General features: G+C 34.4%; 2 protein-coding genes across 52 annotated transcripts in view; one reads left to right on the forward strand and one right to left on the reverse strand.

The window, feature by feature from the left end:
• Window positions 1-4053, forward strand: part of LNX1 (ligand of numb-protein X 1) — a 147430-nt gene extending 143377 nt beyond the window's left edge. For both annotated transcript variants that reach the window (XM_055294676.2, XM_055294677.2), the window contains 2 exons: window positions 2927-3085; window positions 3475-4053. In XM_055294676.2, coding sequence (XP_055150651.2) covers window positions 2927-3085; window positions 3475-3610 — 295 coding nt within the window. In that variant the 3' untranslated portion in view covers window positions 3611-4053. The remainder of the gene's footprint in view (window positions 1-2926; window positions 3086-3474) is intronic.
• Window positions 2615-27865, reverse strand: part of FIP1L1 (factor interacting with PAPOLA and CPSF1) — a 79280-nt gene continuing 54029 nt past the window's right edge. For 13 of the 50 annotated variants that reach the window (XM_055294702.2, XM_055294703.2, XM_055294685.2 and 10 more), the window contains 6 exons: window positions 24002-24028; window positions 21898-21952; window positions 20503-20558; window positions 11374-11587; window positions 5718-5855; window positions 4864-5183 (listed from right to left, as the gene is read on the reverse strand). In XM_055294702.2, coding sequence (XP_055150677.1) covers window positions 5036-5183; window positions 5718-5855; window positions 11374-11587; window positions 20503-20558; window positions 21898-21952; window positions 24002-24028 — 638 coding nt within the window. In that variant the 3' untranslated portion in view covers window positions 4864-5035. Of the gene's footprint in view, window positions 5184-5717; window positions 5856-11364; window positions 11588-20502; window positions 20559-21897; window positions 21953-24001; window positions 24029-27865 lie in introns of all 50 variants that reach the window. The other 37 variants (XM_063611225.1, XM_055294720.2, XM_055294707.2 and 34 more) reach the window with 10 other exon arrangements.

Raw genomic sequence — 27865 nt, forward strand, 5'->3', positions numbered from 1 at the left:
TTTTATATTTGTTAGGTACAATAAGAATTGGAGCTAAAGATTTCATTTTTCTAGAAATTCATTTTTTATTTAACGATGAAGTATTAGTCTACAATAAACTAGGAAAAAAAAAAGGTGGTCCCTTCACCACAGACTGAGAGGCACCTGATGCAGAAGAGGGAATAAATGCTAGGTTAATCAAAGTAGGAGGCTCTACATTACTCACTGGAATCTATTAAGTTAATGGTCATAGTTCATATAAATTGGGGCCAAGAAGTTAAACCTTCCTCAACACAGGGCTAGCAAAATAATAAAGCCACATTTTGTGAAAGGACTGTTTCTATAGATTCAATTTCCAATTTTCTGCTCTCACAGAGCTCAAAACATCCTACATCGACTGTCTTTCCAATCTCTGCTATTCTAACACCATTTAGCAATGAAAAATTTAAAATAATTTAAATCAGGAAGAAATAAGATCTCACAACTGGCTTTGGCTGATGCACTTGGTTTATTTTCTAAACAGTGTTTTTCTTGGGAAAGAGGCTCTGCCTTAGTGTTCTTTGTGGTCTGCAGACAGTTCAAAGTCAGTGTTCTCATTGTATTGACTAAATTAGTAATATAAGGGGATATACAAAAATTTAGAAAAAAGCTTAGCTTCTTGAGCAGCTCAAGACTTCACCATACTTACTAACTCATTTCAGTGGAAATCAAATGAGCCACCATACTCATTAACTCATTTCATTAAATTTGTTCTTGAGGTAACCATAATTTTCTCATTGGGAAAAACTACCAAACTCCTTGCTATTCCTTATACTATGCCAAATCTTCTTCAATAGGCCTAAATTTAGAGAATGAGTGCAGAATAGGAAAAAAGCCAACATTTACATTCAAAGTTTAAAGCCACCTAGTATCTGAGGTCACTGATCAAAAACAGCTGCCACATTTCCCAGTGGGGAGTGAAATAACCCAACTTAAGAAAAAAATGCCCACAAAGTCACACCCAACTAACCAAGGTCTGACTTTGAAATGGGTTAACATATGGAGTTCTTGCTGCAGCAATAAAGTTAAATACTCAACACCACTAAAAGAAGGCATTTACTTTTTAATGAAATAAAACTAGTAACACTGACATCAACTTGAATGGATGCTTCAGGAGGGCAGGGGATTTTGTGTTTTGTTTAAACATCTGCAGAAAGATGATCAAAGCACTTATGTTCTCTCCAGTATCAAAAGGTTAGAAAATGGACACACTATGATTTACTGGGTTCAAAGCTTTGAACTAGAACACATAATGTTTTTGGTTATGTTTACAGCTTCTCCATATGAAATAAAATATTCAGTAAAAGTATACTCATTTACATATTTTAAAGAATCAAACTGGGCAATTAAAACTGATATTTGATGATGACCTTGGATAACAATCATCTAATTCTTACCTTTCTCCAAAAAATTGGGCACATATCCTCCCAGGTGGGAATGTAATGCTTTGGTATTTACAGAATAGCTAGTTACCTGCTTTGTACATGAGGAGTCAGTCAACCGTTACGTAAAATGTGTATCTGACACACCACAGCTCCCAAAGAAGGAATTTACCACTGACATCAAGGTTTACTGTGAAATGCAGCAGATAAATATTTTACAAAATAGGAAATTTAATGAAATTCATACTTTTAAGCAATCATTTCAGTAAAAGAAATTGTTATAGATGATGTATATGTATGACAATAGATTCAGAACTGGTTAGAGTTGAATTTCAGCATTACATTTTAAAGGTATTTGCCAAACAAACCCTAAAGCTCATTTTATTTCAAGTGAAAACATCATCATGAAAAAAGTCACGTCACATTGACTAACAAGGTTGATAACAAATGTAATGATCAACTTTATCACTTAACATTTCACAAGACTTTTTATTGGTTTCTAAAAAGCAGTTAATATTTTAAGGTACGGTATATAAACAAAATAGCCATATCTTGATTTTTGGCAACATGAAAATGCCAATTTCCTTTCAAACCAATTCCCAGACTACAGCTACAAATGTGGTGAACGTCATCCTGGAGTAAAATTCAGCTCCTGACACACACTTCTATGGCAATTGTAACATAGTTAACACTTGGCCCGTACCTATATGAACACTGATCCATTGGGGGCCACTGAATAAAAACTTCTTCAATCTCATTTGCTATTTTAGTTGAGGATTCTAATTTACAGAAGAGCTGGGCCTTTCCTTCTCCCATTCCTTTATAACTTCCTATCCAGTTTCCTGCAGTTTGATTTTCCTCCTATTTGAATTGTTCTTATAATCTTTAAATGTATCTGTTTCCATTCACTTTATGCATGCATGCTTCTCTATGACTTATCAAACGTAGAACTGGTGTAAAGTTTTCCAAGGTCAAAAAAAGTATACGAATTCATTTACTAGGATTAGGTTTAAATTGCTTTCATTGAGATTATTCAAAGGATTTTTGCCTTCATTAAAATTATATCAAGTAAATAAAAATATGACATCCATGTTTGTTCACCAATAAGGATTTAGGTTTATCCAACTTTTTGCTAATACAAATTCAAGCATTGTCTTAAGTTACAAATATGATTATCGTTCCCAGTAGATGTGTAACAGAACACAATAGGGGTGTCAGTTTTTTTATTTTTTATTATTATACTTTAGGTTTTGGGGTACATGTGCACAATGTGCAGGTTTGTTACATATGTATCCATGTGCCATGTTTTTTAAGGATATTCAAAATTATGGAAAACAGGTTCAATTACAAAAATCCAGCTAACAGCACAAAGGTCACCAAGGTACGATACAATTTTGAGTGGGACCTATGCAGTACTACTTAGCCATTAAAAATGCCAACAAAAGGAATGGGGGATGAATCACAGTAAGTTTTCCCTTAACTGTGAAACTTAAATGTGCATGTACACTGATTACATTCTATTTCAGGTGCTTGTATAACTGTAAAGATATTATATTACGAAGAAACACAGCTGGAAGTCTGGGCTTCTGCATTGTAGGAGGTTATGAAGAATACAATGGAAACAAACCTTTTTTCATCAAATCCATTGTTGAAGGAACACCAGCATACAATGATGGAAGAATTAGGTAATAATAATGACTAACCAGAAAGACTTATATTAAATGTTGTTTCATAAATGCCAAAGCTTGGCCCCATTTGAGATAAGGCATGTGTTTATTATACTTTGTGGGGACTAAAAGTATTTACATAGCATTCAACTTCTGAGAAATCCAAAATAATTACACATATTCTTGGTCCCATACTACAACTCCCCATACTTTTAGCATTCCTTCTAACACAAGCTGAATGTATAGTGACTTTGGAGAATGTAAATAAGAGGCAAGAAATATCTCAATTAGAAGTTAACATAATTAAAATGGTCAGATGTAGCAAAAACTAGGACCACTAAGATAAACTTGCATTAACTTCAGCAATGAATTAAAATACTAATCATATCTTGTTTTGTTTTTTTTAGATGTGGTGATATTCTTCTTGCTGTCAATGGTAGAAGTACATCAGGGATGATACATGCTTGCTTGGCAAGACTGCTGAAAGAACTTAAAGGAAGAATTACTCTAACTATTGTTTCTTGGCCTGGCACTTTTTTATAGAATCAATGATGGGTCAGAGAAAAACAGAAAAATCATAAATAGGCTAAGAAGATGAAACACTGTATTTATCTTGTCAGTTTTTATATTTAAAGAATACACTGTAAAAATGTCAGGAAAAGTATGATCTAATGAAAGCCAGTTACACCTCAGAAAATATGAGTCCAAAAAAATTAAAGCCACTAGTTTTTTTTCAGTGTGGAGGATTTCTCATTACTCTACAACATTGTTTATATTTTTTCTATTCAATAAAAAGCCCTAAAACAGCTAAAATGATTTGTATACCCCACTGAATTCAGGTTGATTTAAATTTAAAATTTGGTATATGCTGAAGTCTGCCAAGGGTACATTATGGCCATTTTTAATTTACAGCTAAAAGATTTTTTAAAATGCATTGCTGAGAAACGTTGCTTTCATCAAACAATAAATATTTTTCAGAAATTATAGTTGTCTTTTAGTATGTGATACTAATTAAGTTTATTTGTATTATCACCATTTAAAAGATCCTAGTAATTTATTCTTTCAAATACCATGTTATTTGTTACCATCACCGATGAATACCTCCTAGATGCTTATCCCTAAAAATGCTCAGAGAATTATAAACTTGTTTTGTTTTAGTAAGAAATGGCTAAAGCTCTTTTTTACCACAATTGTTAGTAACTGTATAAAAACTCGTGCTGCTCCACCAGTGGGCCTTGGCAAATGCATCAAGAAGGCCAAACCAGCTTGACCTTGGCTCATAGACATGGTCATGAGGCGATTTAAATTTGTGCCACAATGAAGAGTGTTTGTACACGTGCCTCCTAGAAACTACACTAAGGGTAATTTATTTCATAGAAGCCACCCAAATGCCTTATAGGTTTTATTAATTTGGATATGAAAGTGTACCCCATTTGGTTTCACCAGGAACCCCAATTTAGAATATTGAAAAGCTATCAAAAAGTTGGTATCAAAAATGTGTGAGTCTCTTAATATACTAAGCAAGAGTGTCACAGCATTAATGATAAAGACTAGTTTTAATCTCAAGCCTTAGAGGGGCCCTTTGTTGCCTTTTGTGGTGCAGCCTCTTATGAGACTGGTGTTTGATTAACAAAAAAACTGGCCCAAGTGGAACCTTGACCTTTTCTCAGATAATTTGTGTATGTACACAGCTAACACAGCTCTTTAGATTCCCTGTTAAGTGACTCATTCACATTCCTTTCTTGGATATAAAGTCATTGCTATCTTTTTATTTTTGAAATATTACAAGACAAAGATTTTTAACTTAACATGAAAAATTCACTCTTTTATTTTGGAAAAAAAGTTAACTTTTCATACTAACAAACAGAACAAGATTTAAGGTAAATTTCTTAAACATTATCCAGAAAAATAACAAGATTTATAGTATCTACTTCTGGTACTAATATACACAAAAGGTCAAAACCATGCCTATTCTGCAGGTGTAGCTTCGGTGCTCTCCTGTTCAGGGGCAGGCTCACTGCCCGCTTCTTTTCCTTCTTTGCTTCTTTTAGATTTTTTGTGTTTGTGTCTCCTGTGACTATCTCCTTCTTCACTTTCATGGCGACGTCTACTATTACTGGAAAAAAAAAAAAAAAAAAAAAAAAAAAAAGGTGTGTTCTGTTTAAATACACAATCAGTGACAAAAATCCAATCACTCTAAGGAAATTCTCAATATAACACTGGGTTTAAAATAATCTAATGCATTTTCTCATAAATATAGTGTGGGGAATAATCAGTTTTATGTGACTTTTATGCAGGGATTGTATTTATTTTATACGGCCATCTTCACTGATATTATCTCAGATTCCCAGTGGCTATACAGCTTCTGAAATGCATATTATAATATACAGTAACAAATTAGAAACAGGCATTAACTCAAAACCAGAAATACTGTATAGGGTTGATTTTTGGCAAACAATAGATATTTTGTTTAATGCCTTTTTAAAAAAATTTGAGACAAGGCCCTGAATTTTTCTTTAATGAAACCAAGCACTGCTTTGTTTACTAAAGACTGGTTCATCGGCCAAAATTTCCCCTCTTCCAATGAGATAATGTAGTAAGTCAAAATCTCTCACATACTATTGGTTCACTATTTTATTAAAGAGCAAACCTTCGAGAAGACTTATGTCTGGTTTCCTCTTTCTCCCTGTGTCGTCTTTCTCTATGTCGTTCTTCTTTCTCTCGACTTGCTCTGTGACGCTCATAACCTCTTTCTGCATATTCCCTGTATCTGTATCGTTCTTCATCGCTGAAATTGAAATAGAAATGTTTTCTTGACAACTGGACCATTAATTCTGAATGGATTCAAACTGTAAAAAAGATGTGATCTGCAGTCCAAATCCAAAATCCTCACATTAGCATCTTTTATAACATTAGTGAGGAATAAATATTTGTTGATTTGAGAGGAAAATAATGCTTGTTCTCAAAATAGCACTAGAGCTAAGAATATAAATATATAATACACATGTTAAATGACCAATTTTGTTCTGTGCTTTCATAGCTGTTAAAAAAATTTAATATAACAATGCTTTGGTTTTTTTCACTTCTTGAAAAAGTGAGATCTGCAACTGATTTAAATTGTTATCAGCTTTTAAAATTTTTGCTCCTTTTAGAATTAATATTTGTGTATATCAGATTTCTAATCAATATTCTTGGAAAGTCTTGGACATACATTTAACATTATAAAAATATACGACTCACAATTACTACAAAACAGAAAGCAAATAAGTTCTTAAACTTTAGGTTTATCATTAAACATTCATCAAATAGAGAAGTATAAAAATAAAGAACAGAGACATCAAAGCAACTTCTACAGTATCCATACAAAATGCAGATTGGACATACCTGCATTCAGACATCCTAATTACATCTGTGTGTGTGTATGTGTGTGTGTGTGTGTGTGTGTGTTTGGGAGGGGGAACTACATGGCTAATAATTTCAACTGCATAAATAGAAGCTGCATCTCCATTTTCTGAATTTGGATTGAATTATACAGATTTTGGATTGAATTACACAGACTGGTGAAACTGAGACTAATGGCTAGAGTTAGAGGGTGGTCTTTCTTTACCTCCCTAGACCTCTTTTCCTTTCATGTCCTTCAACTGACATTCTCTTTCCATCTTTCTCTTTATCCTTCAAGTCTCTTATTTCTTCCTTTTTCTTTTTTTTTGTTTAGCATAGAAGTCAACACTTTCTACAACTTAACATCAGTAAATTCACTTACAATAAAACAATCTTTTAGAAGAGTATGCTGAAGAGCTTTGATTTCTAGAAATGTTTAATATGAATTATTAAAGTAGTAATTTGTATGAAACATCAAGATGGTAAGGAATCTCAGGGTTTAACATAGTCAGGTGACAACTATAAGCCATGTTTTAAGACATGTCAGCCTGTGTTCTAGCAAAATTAATGATTCATTAATGCTATGCTTAATGCCCAATTGTACTGCTGACCAAGTTATTATCTGTGATACATTAAAATTTTAGAATCTTATTTAAAATACAAAATATTAATATACACATTTGCACATATTTGTATATGTAATTCCACTATTTTTTTCTACCCATAAATATGTACTTTTGTATTTGGAGTGTGGAGACATGTCACCTGAAAAGTAACATGCCATGCCAGTCAGTAGAGAGGAGCAGAAAGAGTACAAGTGGAGTACACACAGGATCACATCCTGATTTTGCCACTTACTAAATGAGTGACCCAGGCTGTTACTTAACCTCTCTAAACCTCGGTTTTCTCATCTGTAAAATTGCCAACAGTCTTTTTCAAGACTTTTTACAGAACTGACAACATTTATAAAGTGCTTGATATGAAAGTAGGCACTCAATAAATGAGTCTTTGGTGAATTTAATGCTTAATTTTTTCAGAAGCAGAACTTTTTAGTATCATGTCTTAAAGTAGAATAAATTAGCACCACAGGAAATAAATATAGTTAACTTCTCTCAAAAAATGAGGCTTTTCAATGACTCCAACTAGATTTACATGAAAATAATTAAAGTCAATTATCTCATAATGTGTCATTTGTAACTCTTTTTCCTCTTACCCTAAAACCAACTCTTGTTGAGCTTGGAGCCTTTAGATTCTGAAAGCAGCCCTGTGATGGGAACCTTACAAAAGATGGTAGAAGACTGGGTCCTACACACAAAATATAAAGACCCTCCTCCTTCCATCCCCTTTTCTGATAAGTGGCTGAACCACAAAGATTTCTCTGGACCTGGAAATCATTAGAGTTCATTTCAAACATCCTAGAATGACCAGCCTTCTTTCTGGCCCATAATTAAGCTCCCTAAAAAACAAGTTGAAACTGGCCTGTAATTTTCAAAACAATGGCCCTGTAATTTGTAAAGCAACATATATTACATGCCATACTGCTAAAATACCAGCCTTCAGAAACCTTTACTTGTACTTCACTTGGATTTTCCAGAGTATAATTTTTTCCTGGGATAATTCAGAACAACTCAAAATTCCTCCACTGTTTGCCTCTGTGGCCTTTAACATTTTAGTCAAATTTAGGTAAACATTGACTCCTAATGCCCTACAGTTCAGCAACCTGAATATCAAATGTGTTTTAACCATTAACACTTTTAAGTTTCAATAAAAACTCAATAATATCTGTGCATGTATTTGAAGCAGAAGTATTAGAGGATTTAGCCAAATCTTCTATAAACAATGTGTTATTTATGCAAAGAAAATTTATGAGTCCTGCTTGGCAAAGCAATTTATTTTACTCTTATTTCCTATCAAGTTTTGCATTAACTTCCTCACTTATAAATACGTACATTCTAAAGACAGCAATGCTATCTCAAATATATTCATTTCCACATTAGAAACAATTTGACTTTCTGGAAAGTAATACCCTTGAGCTTAGAAGAATCATGCACTTAATTGGCTAAAGTCAACAGCACATTTCCCACCAAGCAAACACAAATCATATACTCATGCACACACACACACGTATCATAATGTTTACTTATTTGGTCAATAAAATTTTATTAAGTGCCTACAATGTATAAGTCATATTAGCAGGAGCCAAAGGAAGGAAAAAAGATGAATAAATCCTTATCAGTTCCTTCTTGTGCATTTTTTTAGGTAAAGTTGTAAGCTACCGACCAGTCCGAGACAGCTTGACAATATGAGAGGTCTTCAAAAAGTTCATGGAAAATGCATACTATGAAAAAATAATGCATGGATTTCAACATTTTTTTGCACCAAAATAAACTCAGTAATTTGTTAAAATATCTCTGAACAGGATCTAGTTTGAGGCACTAGTGTTAACTGTTTAGGGGTACCATAAGCCGCATCCATGTAAGTCAACAAACTTAATAAATGTTCTTGACCGATCCACTGTTCAGGTCATCTCTTTCCTCTCCTTGGGTCTCCCTATTCCCTGAGAAACAATAATGTTGAAATGAGGCCAATTAATAACCCTACAATGGCCTCTACGCATTCAAGTGAAAGGAAGAATTGCACATCTCTCATTTTAAATCAAAAGCTAAAAATGATTAAGCTAAAAATGAGGAAGCTTGGAGAGGAAGGCATGTCAAAAGTAATGATAGGCTAAAGTCTAGCCCTCATGTGCCAAACAGACAAGTTGTCAAGCCAAAGAAAAAGCTGTTGAAGAAAATTAAAAGTGCTACTCCAGTGAACACATGAATGGTTAAGAAAATGAAAACAGCATTATTGCTGATATGGAGAAAGTTTGAGTGTCTGGATAGAAGAACAAACCAGCCACACAACATTCTCTTAAACCAAAGCCTAATCCAGAGCAAAGCCCAATTCTTTTCAATTCTATGAAGACACAGATAGGTGAGGGAGCTGCAGAAGAAATGGAAGCTAGCAGAGGTTAGTTGGTTTGTAAGGATTAAGGAAAGACGCTGTCTATATAACATAAAAGTACAAGGTGAAGCAGTAAGTGCTGATGTAGAAGCTACACCAAGTTATCCAGAAGATCTAGCTAAAATCACTGATGAAGGTAGCTCCACTAAGCAACACATTTTTAATGTAGATCAAATAGCCTTATACTGGAAGAAGATGCCATCAAGACTTTCATAGCTAGAGAGGAGAAGGCAATGCCTGGCTTCAAAGTTTCAAAGGACAGGCTCACTCTCCTGTTTCCTAATGTATTGTTCCTTAATGTAGCTGGTGTTTTTAAGTTGAAGTTGGTGCCCATTTACCACCCTGAAAATCCTAGAGTCCTTAGAGTTATGGTAAATCGACTTAGAATTATGGTAAATCGACTCTGCCTGTGCTCTATCAATGGAACACCAAAGCCTGAATGGCAGCACATCTGTTTACAGGATGGTTTACTGAATATTTTAAGCATTCTGAACAAACTCTGTTTTTCCCTAACAATAGTAATACTCACCGCGGATGGAGGAAAGCTCTTCCTTCTCATTAAAGGATGCAGTTCCATTACATTATTTTCAAAATTTGCAGTATATGTATACAGTCAAGTGTCAGTTAATGACAGGGATATGTTCTGAGAAATGCATTATTGGGTGATTTCATTGTGCAAACACCACAGAGTGTACTTACACAAACTTTGATGGTACAGCCTATTATACACTAGGTTATATATTATAGTCTATTGCTCCTGGGCTTCAAATCTGTACAGCATATTACTGCACTGAATTCTGTAGAAAACTTTAACACAATGGTAAGTGTGTATCTAAACAAAAGATACAGTAAAAACAGTATTGTAATCTTATGAGACCACTGTTGTACATGTGGTTTGCATTGACAGAATATAAAAATAATAACTAAAATCGGGATAAAAATTTTTTAAAACACATATAAGAAAAATTTCCTTAAACATTAAAACTTAACACATAAGTGTGTTGCAAGAAAGACTAATAGGAAAACCCATTTAAAAAGTTTTAAGATTATGAAACTTTTACATTAGAACAAAATTCTTTGAGTGAAATGGTACAGAAGTAAAAATTTGAATACAAAAAGAAATGTAAAATTTCCAATTCTTAAAGAGAGCCTATTTGTGCATTTCCTTTAAAAAATGGATAATTTTGGAAAATCACTATAATGTTGTCAATCCACTGGATATATTTTAAGAGAGTGAGCCTGGGCAACACAGCAAGACCCTGTCTCTACAAAAAATTTTAAAAATGAGCCAAGCATGGTGATGCATGACTGTAGTCTTAGCTACTTGACAGGCTAGGCCAGGAGGATCACTTGAGCCCAGGACTTCCTACATTAGGGAACAATGCATTGGGAAACAAGAGAGTCAGCCTGTCCTTTCAAACTCTGAAGCCAGGCAGTGAGTTCTCTTCTCTAGCTCTGAAAGTCTTAGATGACATCTTCTTCCAATGTAAGACTGCAGTGAGCTATGATCATGCCACTGTACTCCAGCCAGCCTGGGTGACAAAGCAAGACCCTGTCTCTAAAAACAGAATAATAACAAAAGTGGTGATAATTTTATTTTTAAATATTAATATTTATAATACACTGGAAATATCTATATGGTCAACTAATTTAAGCTTAAGATGAAAAACTTAGACGGCAAGATAAAAATAAATGAAGGGGTACAAAATTCTTTTAAGAGATAAGTAATCAAACAAATTTAAGGACTGCTGTTCAAGGTAATGGGAAGCCTCTAATCCTTTATCATTTTAAGATGGCTTTCCTAAGTACTCCCTGAGCATCTCTTTTCCAAGTGAATTGAAATTCACTTCCTCATAACAAAAATAAATTTGAAAGTGGTTATAAAATACATAGTATAAACTCCTGCACACCCAACAAACCTGTTGAAAACACTTGGTGTAGGACTGTGATCACGCTCCCTCTCTCTCTCTCTGGTGCGTTCTCTTTCTCTGTCCCGATCACGGTCTCGCTCTCTGTCTCTGTCTCTCTCTCTATCTCGGTCTTTCTCTCTTCTGGCATAATAGTCCCACTGCTTGCTGGTGTCCACAAGACTAGGCCATGAAGGAGCAGAACCAGGAAGATGGGGAAAGGCAACTAAAGAAAAAACACAATTAAAAACGTTATGGTACTTTAAAAAAACAAAATGCCCACCAAAAATGTGTCATTAGATTATAATAGAAATTCATTTTATAAACAGAAAAGAGAAATATCACATGGTGAATGAATACCCACAGTATCAGGGGAAGATCCAGAAACAAATCTTAAAAACCTAACATATAAAGACCCTTCATTATACAAGGTGAACAGGAATCAGAATTAGGTTGACCACAAACTTCCCAATATAAAAAATGGAAACCAGAATACACTGGGACATCTTCAAAGTGTTGAGAGGAGGCCAGGCGCGATGGCTTACGCCTGTAATCCCAACATTTTGGGAAGCCAAGGCGGGCAGATCACTTGAGGCCAGGAGTTTGAGACCAGCCTGGTCAACATGATGAAACCCCGTCTCTACTAAAAATGTAAAAATTTGCCGGGCATGGTGGTGCATGCCTGTAATCCCAGCTATTTGGGAGGCTGAGGCAGGAGAATCACTTGCACCTGGGAGGCAGAGGTTACAGTGAGCAGAGATCGTGTCACTGCACTCCAGCCTGGGCAACAGAGTGAGACTCTATCTCAAAAAAAGAAAAAAAAAAAAAGTGTTGAGAAAAAAATATCAACCTAGAAAAGTGTACTCAACAACATTTTATTTCAAGATTCAAACAGCCTTTGTAAACATCAACAAAAAAATAAGCAAAACTTACAACCAACAGACTTCACCAAAAGAATGTCTATCAGGCCAGGTGCAGTGGCTCACGCCTGTAATCCCAACACTTTGGGAGGCCGAGGTGGGTGGATCATGAGGTCAGGAGTTCAAGACCAGCCTGGCCAAGATGGTGAAACCCTGTCTCTACGAAAAATACAAAAATTAGCAGGGCACGGTGGCAGGCGCCTGTAATCCCAGCTACTCAGGAGGCTGAGGCAGGAGAATGGCATGAACCTGGGAGGCGGAGCTTGCAGTAAGCCAAGATCGCACCACTGCACTCCAGCCTGGGCAACAGAGTAAGGCTCTATCTCAGGAAAAAAAAAAAAAAAAAAAAGAACGTCTATCAGATATACTTAGAGAAAAAGAAAAATTATCCTAGAGGATCTCACATGAAAAGAAGTAATGGTTGAACAAATAAATGGTAATCATATATGCAAATCCAAACAAACAATATATGCTATTCAACAGCAGAGTTTTTTTTAAAAAAGAATAAAACTAAAATAGTGAACCACAATAGGATGTAAGTAAGAAGAGAAAGATTATTCTAAAGTTTCTGTGTTGATGGAGAAATATGTTCAAATTATATGTAACTACACATTGTTACGTATGAATAATAAATTTCAAGAGTAACCACTAAAAAAAAAAAAAAGAAAATATAGTTTCAAAACAACGAAGAAAATAGGATTTTTTGAAAATCAATGGGAAAGAAACTCAGTCAATTAAAGAAGACTTGACAAAGATGTAGGTGGAGAGTTAAGTTCAAATAGCTAAATATTCTCAGTAATAAAAAGGGACTGACTCATCAGTTACAAAACAAAGATTGTTGATTTGTATTTTTTAAAAACCTAACTATAACCTGAATATAAACAACATAAAAACACACAGAAAGGTTGAAAGAAAAAAGATGAGAAAAAAAAAACAGCCCCTGATCGAAAATGAGTAGCTTTAGGCTGGGCACGGTGGTTCACGCCTATAATCCCAGGACTTTGGGAGGCTGAGGTGGGCGGATTGCCTGAGGTCAGGAGTTCGAGAACAGTCTGGTCAACATGGTGAAACCCTGTCTCTACTAAAAATACAAAAAAAAAAAAAAAATTAGCCGGGCACGGTGGCGCATGCCTGTAATCCCAGCTATTCGGAAGGCTGAGGCAGGGGAATTGCCTGAACCAGGAAGGTGGAGTTGCAGTAAGCCGAGATCGCGCTACTGCACTCCAGCATGACAACAGAGTGACACTCCATCTCAAAAAAAAAAGAGTAGCTTTATTAATGACACAACAGACTCATACAAAAAGCATTACTTAGGAAAGAAAGGATGATCACATGAAGATGGACGATGTAATTTACTAAGGAAATAGAACAAATTTAAACTTCCAGGTAGCTAACAACATCACCTTAAGTTTTAGAAAGTAAAAACTAATAGAAATACAGGTAGAAACAGGAAATTCACCATGATCATGGGAGATTAACATACTTCTCTCAATTATTGGTGGATTAAGCAGATGAAAAAATCAGTACAAATACAGAAGTGGTTTCTTTTTGTTTTAAGAGACGAGGTCTTGCTGTCACCCAGGCTACAGAACAGTGCTCGCTGCAGCCTTGAACTCTCAGGCTCAAGTGATCTTCCCACCTCAGCCTCCCAAATAGCTAGGATTACAGGAACAGGCCACCATGCAGATAAAAACTTGAGCTACATGTTCTTAGCATGGTTGATGTAATGGACATCACATAGGATACTGCCCATAACAAAGGATATTATTCTTCTCAAGCACATATGAAACATTTATGAAAATGTACATATACTTTCAAAGGATGAGTGTAACAGATTTGTTCTCTGACCACCATGCAATTTAAGTTAGAAGTCAGATTTAAAAGTTATGAGAAAATAATCCCTAACCATTTCAAATTAAAAACACATTTCTGATAATTCATGGGTCGAAAATATCAAAAATTTAAATCATTAGGAACTAAACATAGACAAACATAAGACATATCGAAAGTTTAGGGATACAAGTTGTTCCAGAAGAAAATTTAGTCTTAAAATACTACATTAGAAAAGAATAAAAATTAATGAGCTAAGCCTCCAATATAAGAACGCAGAAAAACAGAATAATCCAGCAAAAAAGGGATAACAAAGAATGGAAATCAAGTACATAGAAAACTACCATATAATGGAAAAAAAACTGAAAGTTGGTTTTTGAAGACAACAAATAAAACATGACAATTTTATGACAAGATTAAGAAAAAAGAGAACACATAAACAGTATCAGAAGCAAAAAGGGATCACAACTACAGACAACACAGATTAAACAATAAAGAGAAAATGCTGCACCTTATACCAACGCACTTAAAAACTTAGCTGAAATGAACTCCTAAAAACAAAAACAAAAACTTACCAAACTCAAAACGAAAAAGAAATCTTGAAGAGTCTAATAACTATTAAAGACACTAAATCAGTAATCTAAAATCTTCCTACAAGGCCAGATGCCTTTTACAGGTGAGTGAAGGTACAGATCATTCCAATATCACACAAACTCCCAGCAAATAGAAAAAAAAAAAAAAAGATTATTCCCTGACTTATCTCACCTGGCTGGTATAATCTTGGTGTCAAAATCAGGTAACAGCAGTATAAATAAAGGGAAATCCTAAGCCAATTTTATTATACATATCAACTTAGATGTCAAAATCCTAAATAATTAGAAACACATTATCAGTGTTTATCTAGAAAAAAAGATAATCAATCATGGGCTAGTTAGGTTTATTTCAGCAAATCAACAGTACCTTAATATTAGAAGAATGTAGAAATGTAATTTGTCACATTAACAGATTAGAGAAGAAAAACAATTATGATCATCTCAGAAAGCATTTGATACAACCCAGTACCTATTCATAGTTTTATAAGCCCTTGGAAAATTAGGAGAGGAACAGAATTTCCTTAATCTGATGGTTCTATCAAAAACCTAACAGTAAAAATCTAGAAGCATTTCCTTGATAAAGAAAAAAGGGATCATACAAGAACTCCACTTTGAGGACTTTGACATTACAATGTTGTTATAATGTAATTTACTGCTCTATAATATTATAATGGAGGTTCTTGCCAGAACAAATAAAAAAATAACAAAAAAAGGGACAAACAAGGATCTGAAAAGAAAGGAGCAAAACTCATTATCTGCAAGAATATTTCCTAAATAGACTTTACAAATTATAGTGAGAGTTCAGAAAGGTAAATGGCTATAAAAATAACCAACCAAACAACTATTTCTGAATACAAGCAAATATAAACAGAACACACTGTTCGAATGTATATACCGCTTACAACAGCAACAAAAACATTAGGTACCTAAGGACTAAATCTAACCAAAGACATTCAAGAAGTGTATGGAGATAACTATAGCAGTTTATTGAAAACAACACCTCTGTAAATGGAGAGAAAAGTCCTTGATCACTAATAAACTCAATGCTGTAAAGGTATGAATTCCACAAAGACTGATCTAAAGCATCAATGCAATTGCAATATGGTATAGTAAATAAAAGCAAGGACTCTGAAGCCAGGCAACATAGGTTCAAATCCTGACTCTGCCACTTACTGTGTGATATGTGGAAATTAATATTTTTATTTTCTCATCTATAAAATGGAGATAGTAACAATATAACTACTTTAAAACTCTGTCAAGATTACATAAATTAATATAAATTGCTTCAAAGAGCATTATGTAGTAAGTACTATACAAATGTTATTAATCAAAATCTCAACAGTTTTTCATGGAACTTCCTAAGTTCAGTCTAAAATACATATGTAAAAGCAACAATTGATTTTGATGCACTAGATACCAGATTTACTATAAAACTCATAATTAAAGATACTATGGAATTTATTAGCACAGGGACAGCTAACCAACTGAATATCTAGAAAGCCCAAAACCAGATTCACACACATAGGTATGTAATAGATGACAGACACAACAATCGTAGCTCCCTCAGGAAGGACAGACTATTCAATAAATGATTTGGGAACTATTAGATCTTTCTACCTAAAAAATTAATTTCAGATGGCCAAATGACTTAAATGTGAAGAGCAAAACTTGAAAACTTTTTCTGGGAGGAAAAAAGTATTAAAAGAATATCTTTATGTACTTGAGGTGGAGAAAGGCATGTTCCAAATATGAACCCCACTAAAATGTGTAAGACTTTACACAACTGATGACACACAAGGGAAAACAACGGCACAGGTTGAGATTTCCTAATCTGAAAATCCAAAATACTGCAAAATCCAGAGTTTTCTGAGAGCCAACACAATGCCACCAGTAGAAAATTCCACACCTGAACTCATGTGATGGTTATCAGTCAAAATACAGTCAAAACTTTGTTTCACGCACAAGAATATTTAAAATAGAGTAAAATTAACTTCAGGCTATAGATATAAGCTGTACATGAAACAAATGAATTTCATGTTTAGACTAGGTTTCCATCCCCAAGATATCTCATTATGTATATGCAAATATTCCAAAACAAACATCCGAAATCCAAAACACATCTCCTCCCAGGCATTTCTGATAAGGAATACTCAACTTGTAATTTGAATTATTTGTCATGTAACTTTCTCCCTTGAGGAGCTTAGGTGTATAATTATCTCTGCAGTGCACAATATTTACACATTCATAATAATGTAAATGTTGTTTATTGTTTAGCTTTTAGATTTAAAAATCTGTCAGACCACAAACTATTTTTGTTACAGGACAAAATGTAAACATTGTAAGAAGTATAGTTGAGCAAAGCTAGGTGGTGGGGAAAGAAGAAGAGTTCAGTGAAGGCTTAGAAAGACGCACTAATATTCTCATTTTACCACAGTGGAATGGTACATGAAACGGATAAATGAGAAAAAGAGCAAAAACAGTAACATACATGAGAAGAGGAGCAAAAATAGTAATACATATATAAATGAGAAGAGGGGCAAAAATAGTAATATAATTTTATTGGTGGGGAAAAAACAGAAGGGTACTAATGATAACTCAGTAAAATACACATCTATCATATTGAAAGACAACAGATGGTATGTAAGTTATATACTCAGGAAATAAGGTGATAAGCATATATAGAAATGCTGTGGAGACCACTGAAAGAATTAAAAACACATCAAAAAACAAAGGTAAAACAGAATCACAAACACAGAAGCTGTATTTATCAAATGCATTCTAAAACCTTGTTTTACTAGGAAACTTGTAATTTTCCTCTATTTAATTCTTACAATATGTTTTATAATTGTTATTACTAAAGAGGCTTTCCATTCAAAAAAAAAAAAAAAAACCTTGTCTCTAAGAGAAGAGTTGGGGGCAGGAAAGAGTGGGCAGGAGACTCTCACTTTTTTATTAAAATGTGCATGTATTACCTTGAGAAAAAGTTAAATACCAAGTTAGCATTTTTAAAAAATAAAATCTTCTATAATGAAACTGGGTAATCTCAAGAATTACTCTCTCTTTCTAATATGGAGTATTCCTCATGTTTATCTGTATTGAAACAAATATACATGGAACTGAATAACAAAATAGAAACTGGAAAGTCTCAATAAAATAGTAAAAAATCAAACTTTAATAAGTAATGTTCACCAAATGCTTACATATTAAAGGCATCATGTACTTAATAGTCAAAATTTATTTTACAGATGAAAATTTATTTTATAGATGACACCAAGTACTTAATAGACAAAATTCATTTTACAGATGAAAAAAAAAGATGTAGGTTATTATTCAAAGCTACTAAGATGAGATGAACCCAGGACCCAAACCTAGGCTGTCTAACTGCAGGGCCTATGCTTTAACAATGATGCTACACTGCCTCAGAGTGCAGAAAAGGGAGGGAACTTGGAGCTTGTTGGAGATTAGGGTGATAATTATAAAAAACAACAGGTAACATTTGATGGTTTACTAAATGGCAAGACTAAGGTGCTTCAATTTATTTCAATGAACTCCACATTAAAAGGAAGAAAAAGCTGTCCATTTAATGGCTGAATATCTCTAAGTCACCTAAATGGTAAGAGGGAGAATCAAGATTACAACCCAAGGACTATGACTACTTAAATATCTAGCAAAAAAAGGGGAGAAGAGGAAGAAACACAGTCACTGAAACAAGTAAGTCAACATAAATACCATCTTTTGTAGTGAATGAATGGCAAATGCAGTTTGAACAGGTAGAGTTTGAAGGACAATACAATACCCTGATAGAGATACCTAGAAGTGTATGACTGGTACCTATTTCTGATCTACCACTAAGACTTAGAGATTCTATCAAATAAATCCTTTGGAGTCTATTCAATTTTCTCCATCTCCATCTTCAATGATATTGAGTACATGACATCCTAATTTTTCCCCTGGATTACTTCTGTAGGAGACTAGAATATGTCACCCCAAAACATCCCTCTTTGACGTAAGGATTATTTTGAGCTGAAGGTGGCTGAGCAGATGCAGACACAATAAAAGCTTCCTGCCCTCCCTAATTTGCCTAAAAGCACGACGTAAGTTTACAAAGACAAAGGTGTCCCTCCTCCTCCACCAGAAAAGACAAAAGTTGATCACTGAAGACAAATTTAGACCCTTATCAGTATGGACAAGGCACCAGAGGAAACTGCATGAGAATGTTCACCAACTAGCCTTTATATAGTATATATTTGCCTTTCCACAACTGGTTGCTCATGAAGACTCAAGGCCCTTTTCCTTTATCTTGTCACTTCTCTAAAAATTCATTGCTCCTTACTGAAGATGCTATATAATCTAGATTTCTAAGCCATCTCTTTGAGAACTACTCATTCCCTGGCTATTTCCCATGGATATATGAGGTATACATGTTAATAAACTTGTTCTTTTCTCTCTTGTTAATGTGCCTTTTAATACAGGGTCCATCCTAAGACCTAGGAAGAGTAGGGAGAAAATTATTTTTTACTCCCCCACATGTTCCACAACTTCTTGTCGTTCCAATCCAAGAAGGCCAACCCCACCTTTCTACTCACCCTATAAATTCAAAACTTCCTCATCGTAACTAGCCAGAATGGAGATTTTTCAAATGTAAATGTAGCAACTTCACAATTCGGCATAAAACTAACTGGTTCCACACAGCCCTCTGAATAAGGTCCAAACTCCACAGCATGGCTATAATGTCCTGCATAAGCACACAGTTTCTACATTCCAGTCACAACACACTTCTTCCAGCTCCTAATCCCTACCATGTTCCCTCTCACTCCCTTATCTTTGAATAGCCTGGAAGTCAAATTATCTACCCTTCCACCTCTCTGGAGTAGGAGACCCCTCTGCTATGCTCCCATGACACCCTCTATCACCCAGCTATCTCCTGTCACCCAGCTATCTCCCCACAAGCCTATAACTTTTATGAGGGCAAGCACTCTATACAGGTTACTCTATCCTTAAAACTTAGTACAGGTCAGGTGTGGTGGCTCACACCTGTAATCCCAGCACTTTGGGAGGCTGAGACAGGAGAATTGCTTGAGCCCAGGAATTCAAGACCAGCCTAGGCAACATGATGAGACCCTATCTCTACAAAATTAGCCCGGCATGGTGATGCACGCCTGTAGTCCTAGCTGTGTGGGATGATCACTTTAGTTCAGGAGGTTGAAGCTACAGTGAGCCATGATCGCACCACTGCACGCCAGCCTAGGCAACAGACGTGACTGTGTCTCCAAAAAAAAAAAAAAAAAAAAAAAAAAAAAATTAGTACAATGCACAGCATTTTTAAAATAAATGACTGATCAAGAGATGCAGAAGAAAATGGGATCAGAAGGCCTTGGAATGGATAAAGTTGTCAAGAATGAACATGAAAGGGGACCTACACATGATATAGAAAAAAATTAAACCAGCGAGGGAGAAAGATGGAAACAAGGTTAGGTGTGTGCCATGAGTGGAGAAATAGAAACGTTACAAACAACGAAGATTGACACAAATTGGTGACAAATCCTAAATCCTTTTAGAAAAGGCAAAGTACAAATATCCCTGTTGTGTCACCATGAATTTTTAAAAGTATAGTTGATAAATACATTAAATTTATTGTTTGCTAACCTGGCAGATACATAGACCACTCATTCCTGTAGTTAATATTTTTTAATTGCTCTGTAAGATGTTAAACCATGAACACGTTTTTATTGCTTTAAAAATATTCAAGTACTTTACTGATTCAAACTGAATCTAGGCATCTAAATACTACTACTTACCATTGCCATATGGAAATGCACGTGCAGAACGACTATCATAACCAGAGGAATGTCCACTGTTGAAGAAAAAGATGTATTTTTATGTCTGGTACAAATAAGTTCTGAATTTTAATAATGTAGTACAAAAGGAAAAACTTAAGGCAAAATTACAACTTTTATCCAACCACCAATTTAATGATAATTTAGTTCTATAATTTTATTAATAAAACATGGGGTTTTTACCTAAAAAATATTAAAATACCTAATTTTACAGAAAACTAGGATGTACTAATACTATTTAACATAAATAATCCAATCAACTTAGCTTGAGTTACAAGTAAAGTAACAGAAAATTTCAGGCTATCAGAATATTTCAGATTAAAAATTTAGTCTTAAATAATTGGTTTTTTGGTTATAAATCAGTAATTCAGCCCCAATGACAGGATTAACAAATACTTTTTAACATTTTGACTGAGAAAATAAATGTGTCTAACAGACACTTAATAAAACTAAATCCTTATGTTCTCACAATTCATACTTTCTTGATTTTATAGTTTCCTCTGAAAATCATATGCAGGGTTTGATGCTACTGATGTAAAGTTCTCACATATTTTGTCTTTTTATATTATTTGAATCTTTTTTTCAGAAACACACTATTTTTAAGTTTATTTGCCACTTAAGAGGAAATAACAATAACTCTTATTAGTGATTTCTATCTGCCAAGAATTATATTTGCACTTTATATTCAGTAGCTTTTAAAATCTTCATAACTCTATCAACCCTTTTGGTAAAAAGGAAAACTGAGTCTCAAAGGGCTTACGAACCTTGCCTAGCAATACTGTTTGATTTCTATGTTGTTAAACACCATACTGCCACCCATGAAGGAAATATTCTTTGTACAGCGTTCTAGTTAACATAAGCCTTAAGTACACGGTACAAAAAATAAGGCTACTACCACACAGAATGGATCTAATCCTTCTTTGTGGAAGCTGAGATGGAGTATCAAGGAATAAGACAGCTTTTCTTGACTATTGTCCCATAATAGTTCTCCCTACTTTATCCCAAAACAGACATGTATAATCCATGATTTCCAGTAATTTATGTTTGGTATTTCCCATAAAACTGACTTGCTGGGTTTTTAACAGTCTAGGAGCTTCTTTAATCAAGTGTGTCACAAATCAAAGCAAGATATTATTTCAAAATATTATGATTTTAGTTTTCTTTGCCCTCTTTTGATATCAGGCTACAGGTCCAACATCTTATATAGAAGTAACTAACATAGACCTAGATTTATAAATTAAAAGACACGTGCTGTGTTTATAAAATTAAATATTTGAAAATATTTCCAACATAAGTTTATGGTGGTTCTGTCAAAAGGCTATCAATGATCAAAAATCAGTATCCATACTAATTTACCTTTCTATTGTTGGTATAAGAGATGGAGGTGGAGCGCCTGGTGGAGGAGGAAAACCTGAAACATTCAATCATAAGATAAAAAATGTTAACAGAATGTACACTTAATGTCAAGAGTGAAACAAAGTTGCTGCATATCACTAAATTTCTCTGGGGATATGAATGTGCTTCTCTATGTTGTAATAATGGACAGAAAAAAATGGAGCTCAAACTTATAAACAGATTTTTAGCGCAATAAAACTTTAAGTAAGCAGTCTGGTCTAATACACAGAAAACAAACTGGGAGTCAGGACACCGGTCTTATTTTCAGCACCACACACAGCCCATTTTGTAAGTATGAGAAAGTTAATCTCAATGCCTTACCTTCTCCATACATAAAACAGTAGCCACCAGATATATTTGAAATATTTTAGAAGGAAAGCAGATATATAGCAATTACCTCTTTCAAAAAATATTTCGAGTTTTAGAAGTATAGAAATTTCCTTAAAATGTGTAATTTATAAATAAAATCTTACCAGTAAATGTACAGTGCTCAAAGCTAAGAATATCCACCATAAAATATGTTCAAATAGCACAACCCTAACAAACTGTTTTACAAAGAAAAGCACATAATATAGTTTGTGGATTAGTTTGGAAGGAATATAATTTGTACCTCTATATCATGGGGTCTGCATTCTCAATAATTCACAATACCTAAATGGAATACCACAGAATAATATGGCTAAAAAACAGTTAATCTACACTACGCTTTCAAATTCAGATAGGCTATAAAGCATCCCAGCAGAAAAAGGTTCCAAAACTTATGATGTCAATTCCTTATGATACCAATTCCTTCCAAGTGTTAACAATTAACAACTCTCACTACTAGGAAATGCACTAAATTATCTAACTTAAGTCTCTCACACTACAATTCAGACACTGTCCTAAATGAGAACAAGAGGTATTCCACTGTCATATTGCCTATCACTTTCTGGTTATGTGAAAACACTTCCACTAAGCCTCCGTTTTAGTAATTCTATGAAAAAATAAATCAGTTCTCTGAATCCTTCTCAAAGGTCCACTTAAATCAATTTTTAGCCCCACTTCAAATTGTTTTCATGTTTACCAGGTTCTTCACTGTATCTAGTTTTAGGATCTATAACTCCTCTATTAAACATCTTAAAAGTACAAAATTTGGCAATTACCACATTAGTCCTAAAGTCCACAATCCTATTTCATACAGCCTCACAACCATTGTTTTTTAAACTAAAAAGACACACAAATGATTCCTTTGACTTTTCCTGATGAGTCTTTTTCAGACACATTCACACATAATCAATGTCTCTATTCCACATCTAAATATGTATACTGTCCTATGCTACCTAAACTTCACTCTTTGTTTATCGAAGTCATTTTGAATTTAGACCCACCCTTGCAAGCATTATCACCTCTCATTCTCTTTATACACCTTGGCTTTTAACACTGAACTCAGTAAGACACACTTGCTATCAGGTGTGATATCACACTATAGAAAGAAATAACTGACAAAAATGTAAAAATAAATAAATAAATAAATAAATAAATAAATAAAACACTGGGCCACATATAAACTCCTACTGATCACACTATTACAACAATAAACAATCACCACTCTTAACAGCCACCTGACCAGCTATCTGTCTAGTTGCTATGTGGGGTTCAGAACACATTTTCTCACGATACTAAGCCAGCAGGATTAAAATTAAAAAATCAGAAATAATGATAAAGTCAAAATAAATTATCTTTCTCTTCTCTTATAGTCACTATATTACATAAAAAATGCATTGGTCTGTAAAGACATTTTTAAGAAAAACTTTATTTTATATCCTATACTGTTTTCTTCACAAATTGAATAGGTAAGAATTTTCTCAGAATCTCTATTTCTACAGAAATGGGTAAGACAGGTATAAGAAAACTAAATATCTTAATCAAAACTGGAATGAAGCAAAGGCAGAGCTGAAAATAGGACCTTGAAATCCCAATAGCCTATTCCATATTCTAACCGCATCAACAACGTCTCTCCTGTAACTATAAGCTTGAAATTTCGTGTTTATTAACAATGATGGAGAAAACATGAAAAAAGTTTTACCTGGAGGTGGTACAGTTATTGGAATACCTAAAAAACAAGTGATGAAATTTAATATAGTAATTGGATTTCAGAACCTGTTATGTATTTATGCCATCACCAAAACAAACTTTGAAATAAAACCCCTCGCCTCATTATCCTAGCTTATTCACTCAAGAGAAGCATTCTATTTTCTCGTAGAGGACTAACAATTCGAGTATAACATCCAACTTCCTTGATGAAAACCCAGTCTAACAACTTGATAACAAGGTTTCCCCCACTAGTAATCACAAAGTTAGACATCAGTTAAAAAGCACACTTATGCACACACAATTATCAAATGCCATGAAGTTAATCCTAACTAAATATGATAATCAATGCCTGAAGTTGTTACTTTAATATTTTAATAGAAAAACTGATCTGTGGGTTCTTTCTCTAATACTGCAGGTAGTACAAGGATAACTCAAGATGATAGGTATTACTGACTTTTGTAAAGCTCAATATGTTGTGGTTCATTCAAGTGTTGACTGTTCTAGTATTGTTGGCAGAAGTGAGAAAAGGCTAACATTTCCTTTGATTTGTAGAAGGAGAGAAAGGGGGAATAACCAATTCATATATATACACCCCCAGGGCACATTAACATAAATGTGAATGATTTACTTCTACAGGTGCTAGCAAATATTAATTTGAGTGACTCTCACTATTTGTATACATTATAAACTCTGAGGAATAAACTATGTATATTTTCAATTTACAGGGACCAAATGTGCCCTTAAAGCCTAATGTAAAATGTATTTACTAAATACTAAAATTAAATTCAGCATTTTAAATTTAAGAGATACATGAAAGGCAATTTATGTGGCATGCAAATTTTAACTATTTTCAGTGGAGGAAAAATGAGAGATTTCTAAGCAGGAAAATAAAAAAAAGTAAGACAATTTAAAGTAACTTTTTCATGAAAAGTTTTATACCATAAATAACTAAAACAGTTGGAATGGTTTCCTAAATCCTATCTTAAAAACTGCATCAAAATTAGTTCAAAAAATAATCTAATTTATTAGCTAAATGTATGCCAAAAAAAGAAACAGAATTGTTTTCAAATGTTTTCTTGTGAAAGGAAACATATTCTAACACTAAACATGTTCTGATGTGCATGTTTTACCACAGTAAGAGATTTAGATTAAAAAGATCTTAAGGTAGCAAATGGCCTTAAAAGAGACCAAAGCACCTGATTTTAACCACCCATACAATAAAAACATATTCCAAACTTACAAAACCAACAAGACTAAAGATACATAAAGCAGCCATCAAGTTTCAAAAATCTTTATGAATCCACAAGTCTACTAAACTGACCCATAGCTAAAGGCAATTCTCATCCATCCTGAGGTTACCTTCCTGTTTCCCAAATTACTAAACTAAAAGAATCCAGCAAACCATACAAGCTAGTAGAGTCCCAGACTCCAAAGTAAATGAGAAAAGTAAGGAAGGCGAGCATTAAATGTTTTTAATATATACTACAACCTAATTTTCTTTAGAACAATACGGACACTACTTCACTATTTGATCCAGTTTTCATAAGTAAATACATGATTATTTTCGTAGATTTATAAGATACAGATTTGTAAGATGAGATTTATAAGATAAAGGAATATACCAAAATCACCCACCCATTCTATATACTATAATCCTAATAACTTTATCTAAATGATTATGTGAGCAGGATGTATCACTTTAGCTAAGGCTTACTACGGCTTACTAAAATGTAAATTCATGCTAAAAACTAAAAAATTACTAGTCAGCCCCTTCAAACTTTAGTCCTCAAAAACATTTAAGTTGTTAAACTTCCACAAAATGTAGAGATAAAAGACATATGACCAAAGAATTAAGTACATTACAAAGGTAGTTAAAATTACTGTCTGCCTTTAATGTTACTCTTACTACAGCAGTATCATAGGACAGACAAAAATAATCTACTGGAATTAAAGACATAATCAAAGAAAAAACCATGTCATTTATAGGTCTTTCCAATCAATACCTACACATCAGAAAGTTGGCATAGCAACTAGGAAGGGCCCTTCTTGTGAGACCTCCATTTCATCTACGATGTTATTTCAATACAAATCTTTATAAGTAAATGTTCATTAAAACAAGACTATAAAGTTGATGAAACACTATATAACCAATTCTTTGACAATTACTGAATGTAGTTTCAAACTGGTATGTGATATCATGTAAGGCCAACATCATTCTCACTTAAAAATCACTATTTAGTATTTGACTTTTCTTAATAAAAGAGAAACAGTATAAGGGAAGAGAAAATTCATCTCAAACGTCCCTCTTCTTTCCCCTCCCAACACCTCCATCTTCCTGGCAAACACATGCTGCCTAACTTAGACAACAGACTTAAATAACGAAAGTATTTTGTTTCTTTTCTATATCCTTTATCTGAAAAATGAGTTTAAAAAAACGTTGATTTTCCTGGAAAGCTATACGTAACAGTAGTAATAGCAGATAACTAGTGCCAGCCAAAACCTTTTGGAAAAGTAATACTCAAGCTCTAACAGACTGAACAGATTAGTAGTATTAAAACTTGAACACAGGCTGGGCGCGGTGGCTCACGCCTGTAATCCCAGTACTTTCGGAGGCCAAGGCGGGTGTATCACAAAGTCAGGAGATGGAGACCATCTTGGCTAACATGCTGAAACCCTGTGTCTACTAAAAATACAAAAAATTAGCCAGGCATGGTGGCATGCACCTGTAGTCCCAGCTACTCAGGAGGCTGAGGCTGGAGAATCGCTTGAACCCAGGAGGCGGAGGTTGCAGTGAGCCGAGGTTGCGCCACTGCACTACAGCCTGGGTGACAGAGCGAGACTCCATCTCAGAAAAATAAATAAATAAATAAATAAATAAATAAATAAATAAATAAATAAATAAGAACCACCCTGAACATGCATGAGAATCACCTGGAGAGTCTCTTAAAACACACAGATTGCTGGGCCCTTCCCCTAGAATTTCTGATTCAGTAAGTCTGGGGCAGGACCAGAAAACCTACATTCCCCTAAATTTCCCAGATGATGTTGCTGGCCCAGAACTATACTATGAGGATCACTGGATCCGATTCTAAGCTTCTCTCCTAATTTCACTGCTGAGCAATTTAGTACAGACTAAATAAATCCCATTCCAAATTTTTATGAAACAAAAGCATCTATCTATGATACTTAAAGTACTATGAGAGCCTACACCATCTGGCATTCTCAAAAGAGAAGATGATTTCTTTTTTTTTTTTTGGTTGAGACAGGGTCTCACTCTGTTGCCTAGGGTGAGTGGCATGATCATGGCTCACTGCAACCTCTGCCTCCCGGGCTCAAAGCAATTCTCCCACCTCAGCCTCCCAAGTAGCTAGGACTACAAGTATCTGGGACTATAGGTGTGTACCACCATGCTCAGCTAATTTTTTGCAGAGGACAGGGTTTCGCTATGTTGCCCAGGCTGGTCTCAAACTCCTGGGCTCAAGCGATCCAGCCGCCTCGGCCTCCCAAAGTGCTGTGATTACAGGTGTGAGCAACCATGCCTGGCCTTAATTTTTGCATTTTTTATAAAGATGGAGTTTCTTCATGTTGCCCAGGCTGGTCTCGAACTCCTGAACTCAAGCAATCTACCCACCTTGGCCTCTCAAAGTGCTGGGATTACAGGAGTGAGCCACCACACCCAGCTTAATTTTTCCAGTATATAACACATACACTTAAATGTAAAAGTCGGTGGGGTAAGACCTGAAATCCTATTTAGGAGATTGAAAGAACTGAGGCAAAGAAACAGAAAGGCAGCACTCCTGTTAAACATCATATTAAAAAGAATTTACCCATACTAAAAATTCCCACAAAATAAATA

This window comes from Symphalangus syndactylus, chromosome 10 (assembly GCF_028878055.3).
Source record: "Symphalangus syndactylus isolate Jambi chromosome 10, NHGRI_mSymSyn1-v2.1_pri, whole genome shotgun sequence".
Lineage (NCBI taxonomy): Eukaryota > Metazoa > Chordata > Mammalia > Primates > Hylobatidae > Symphalangus > Symphalangus syndactylus.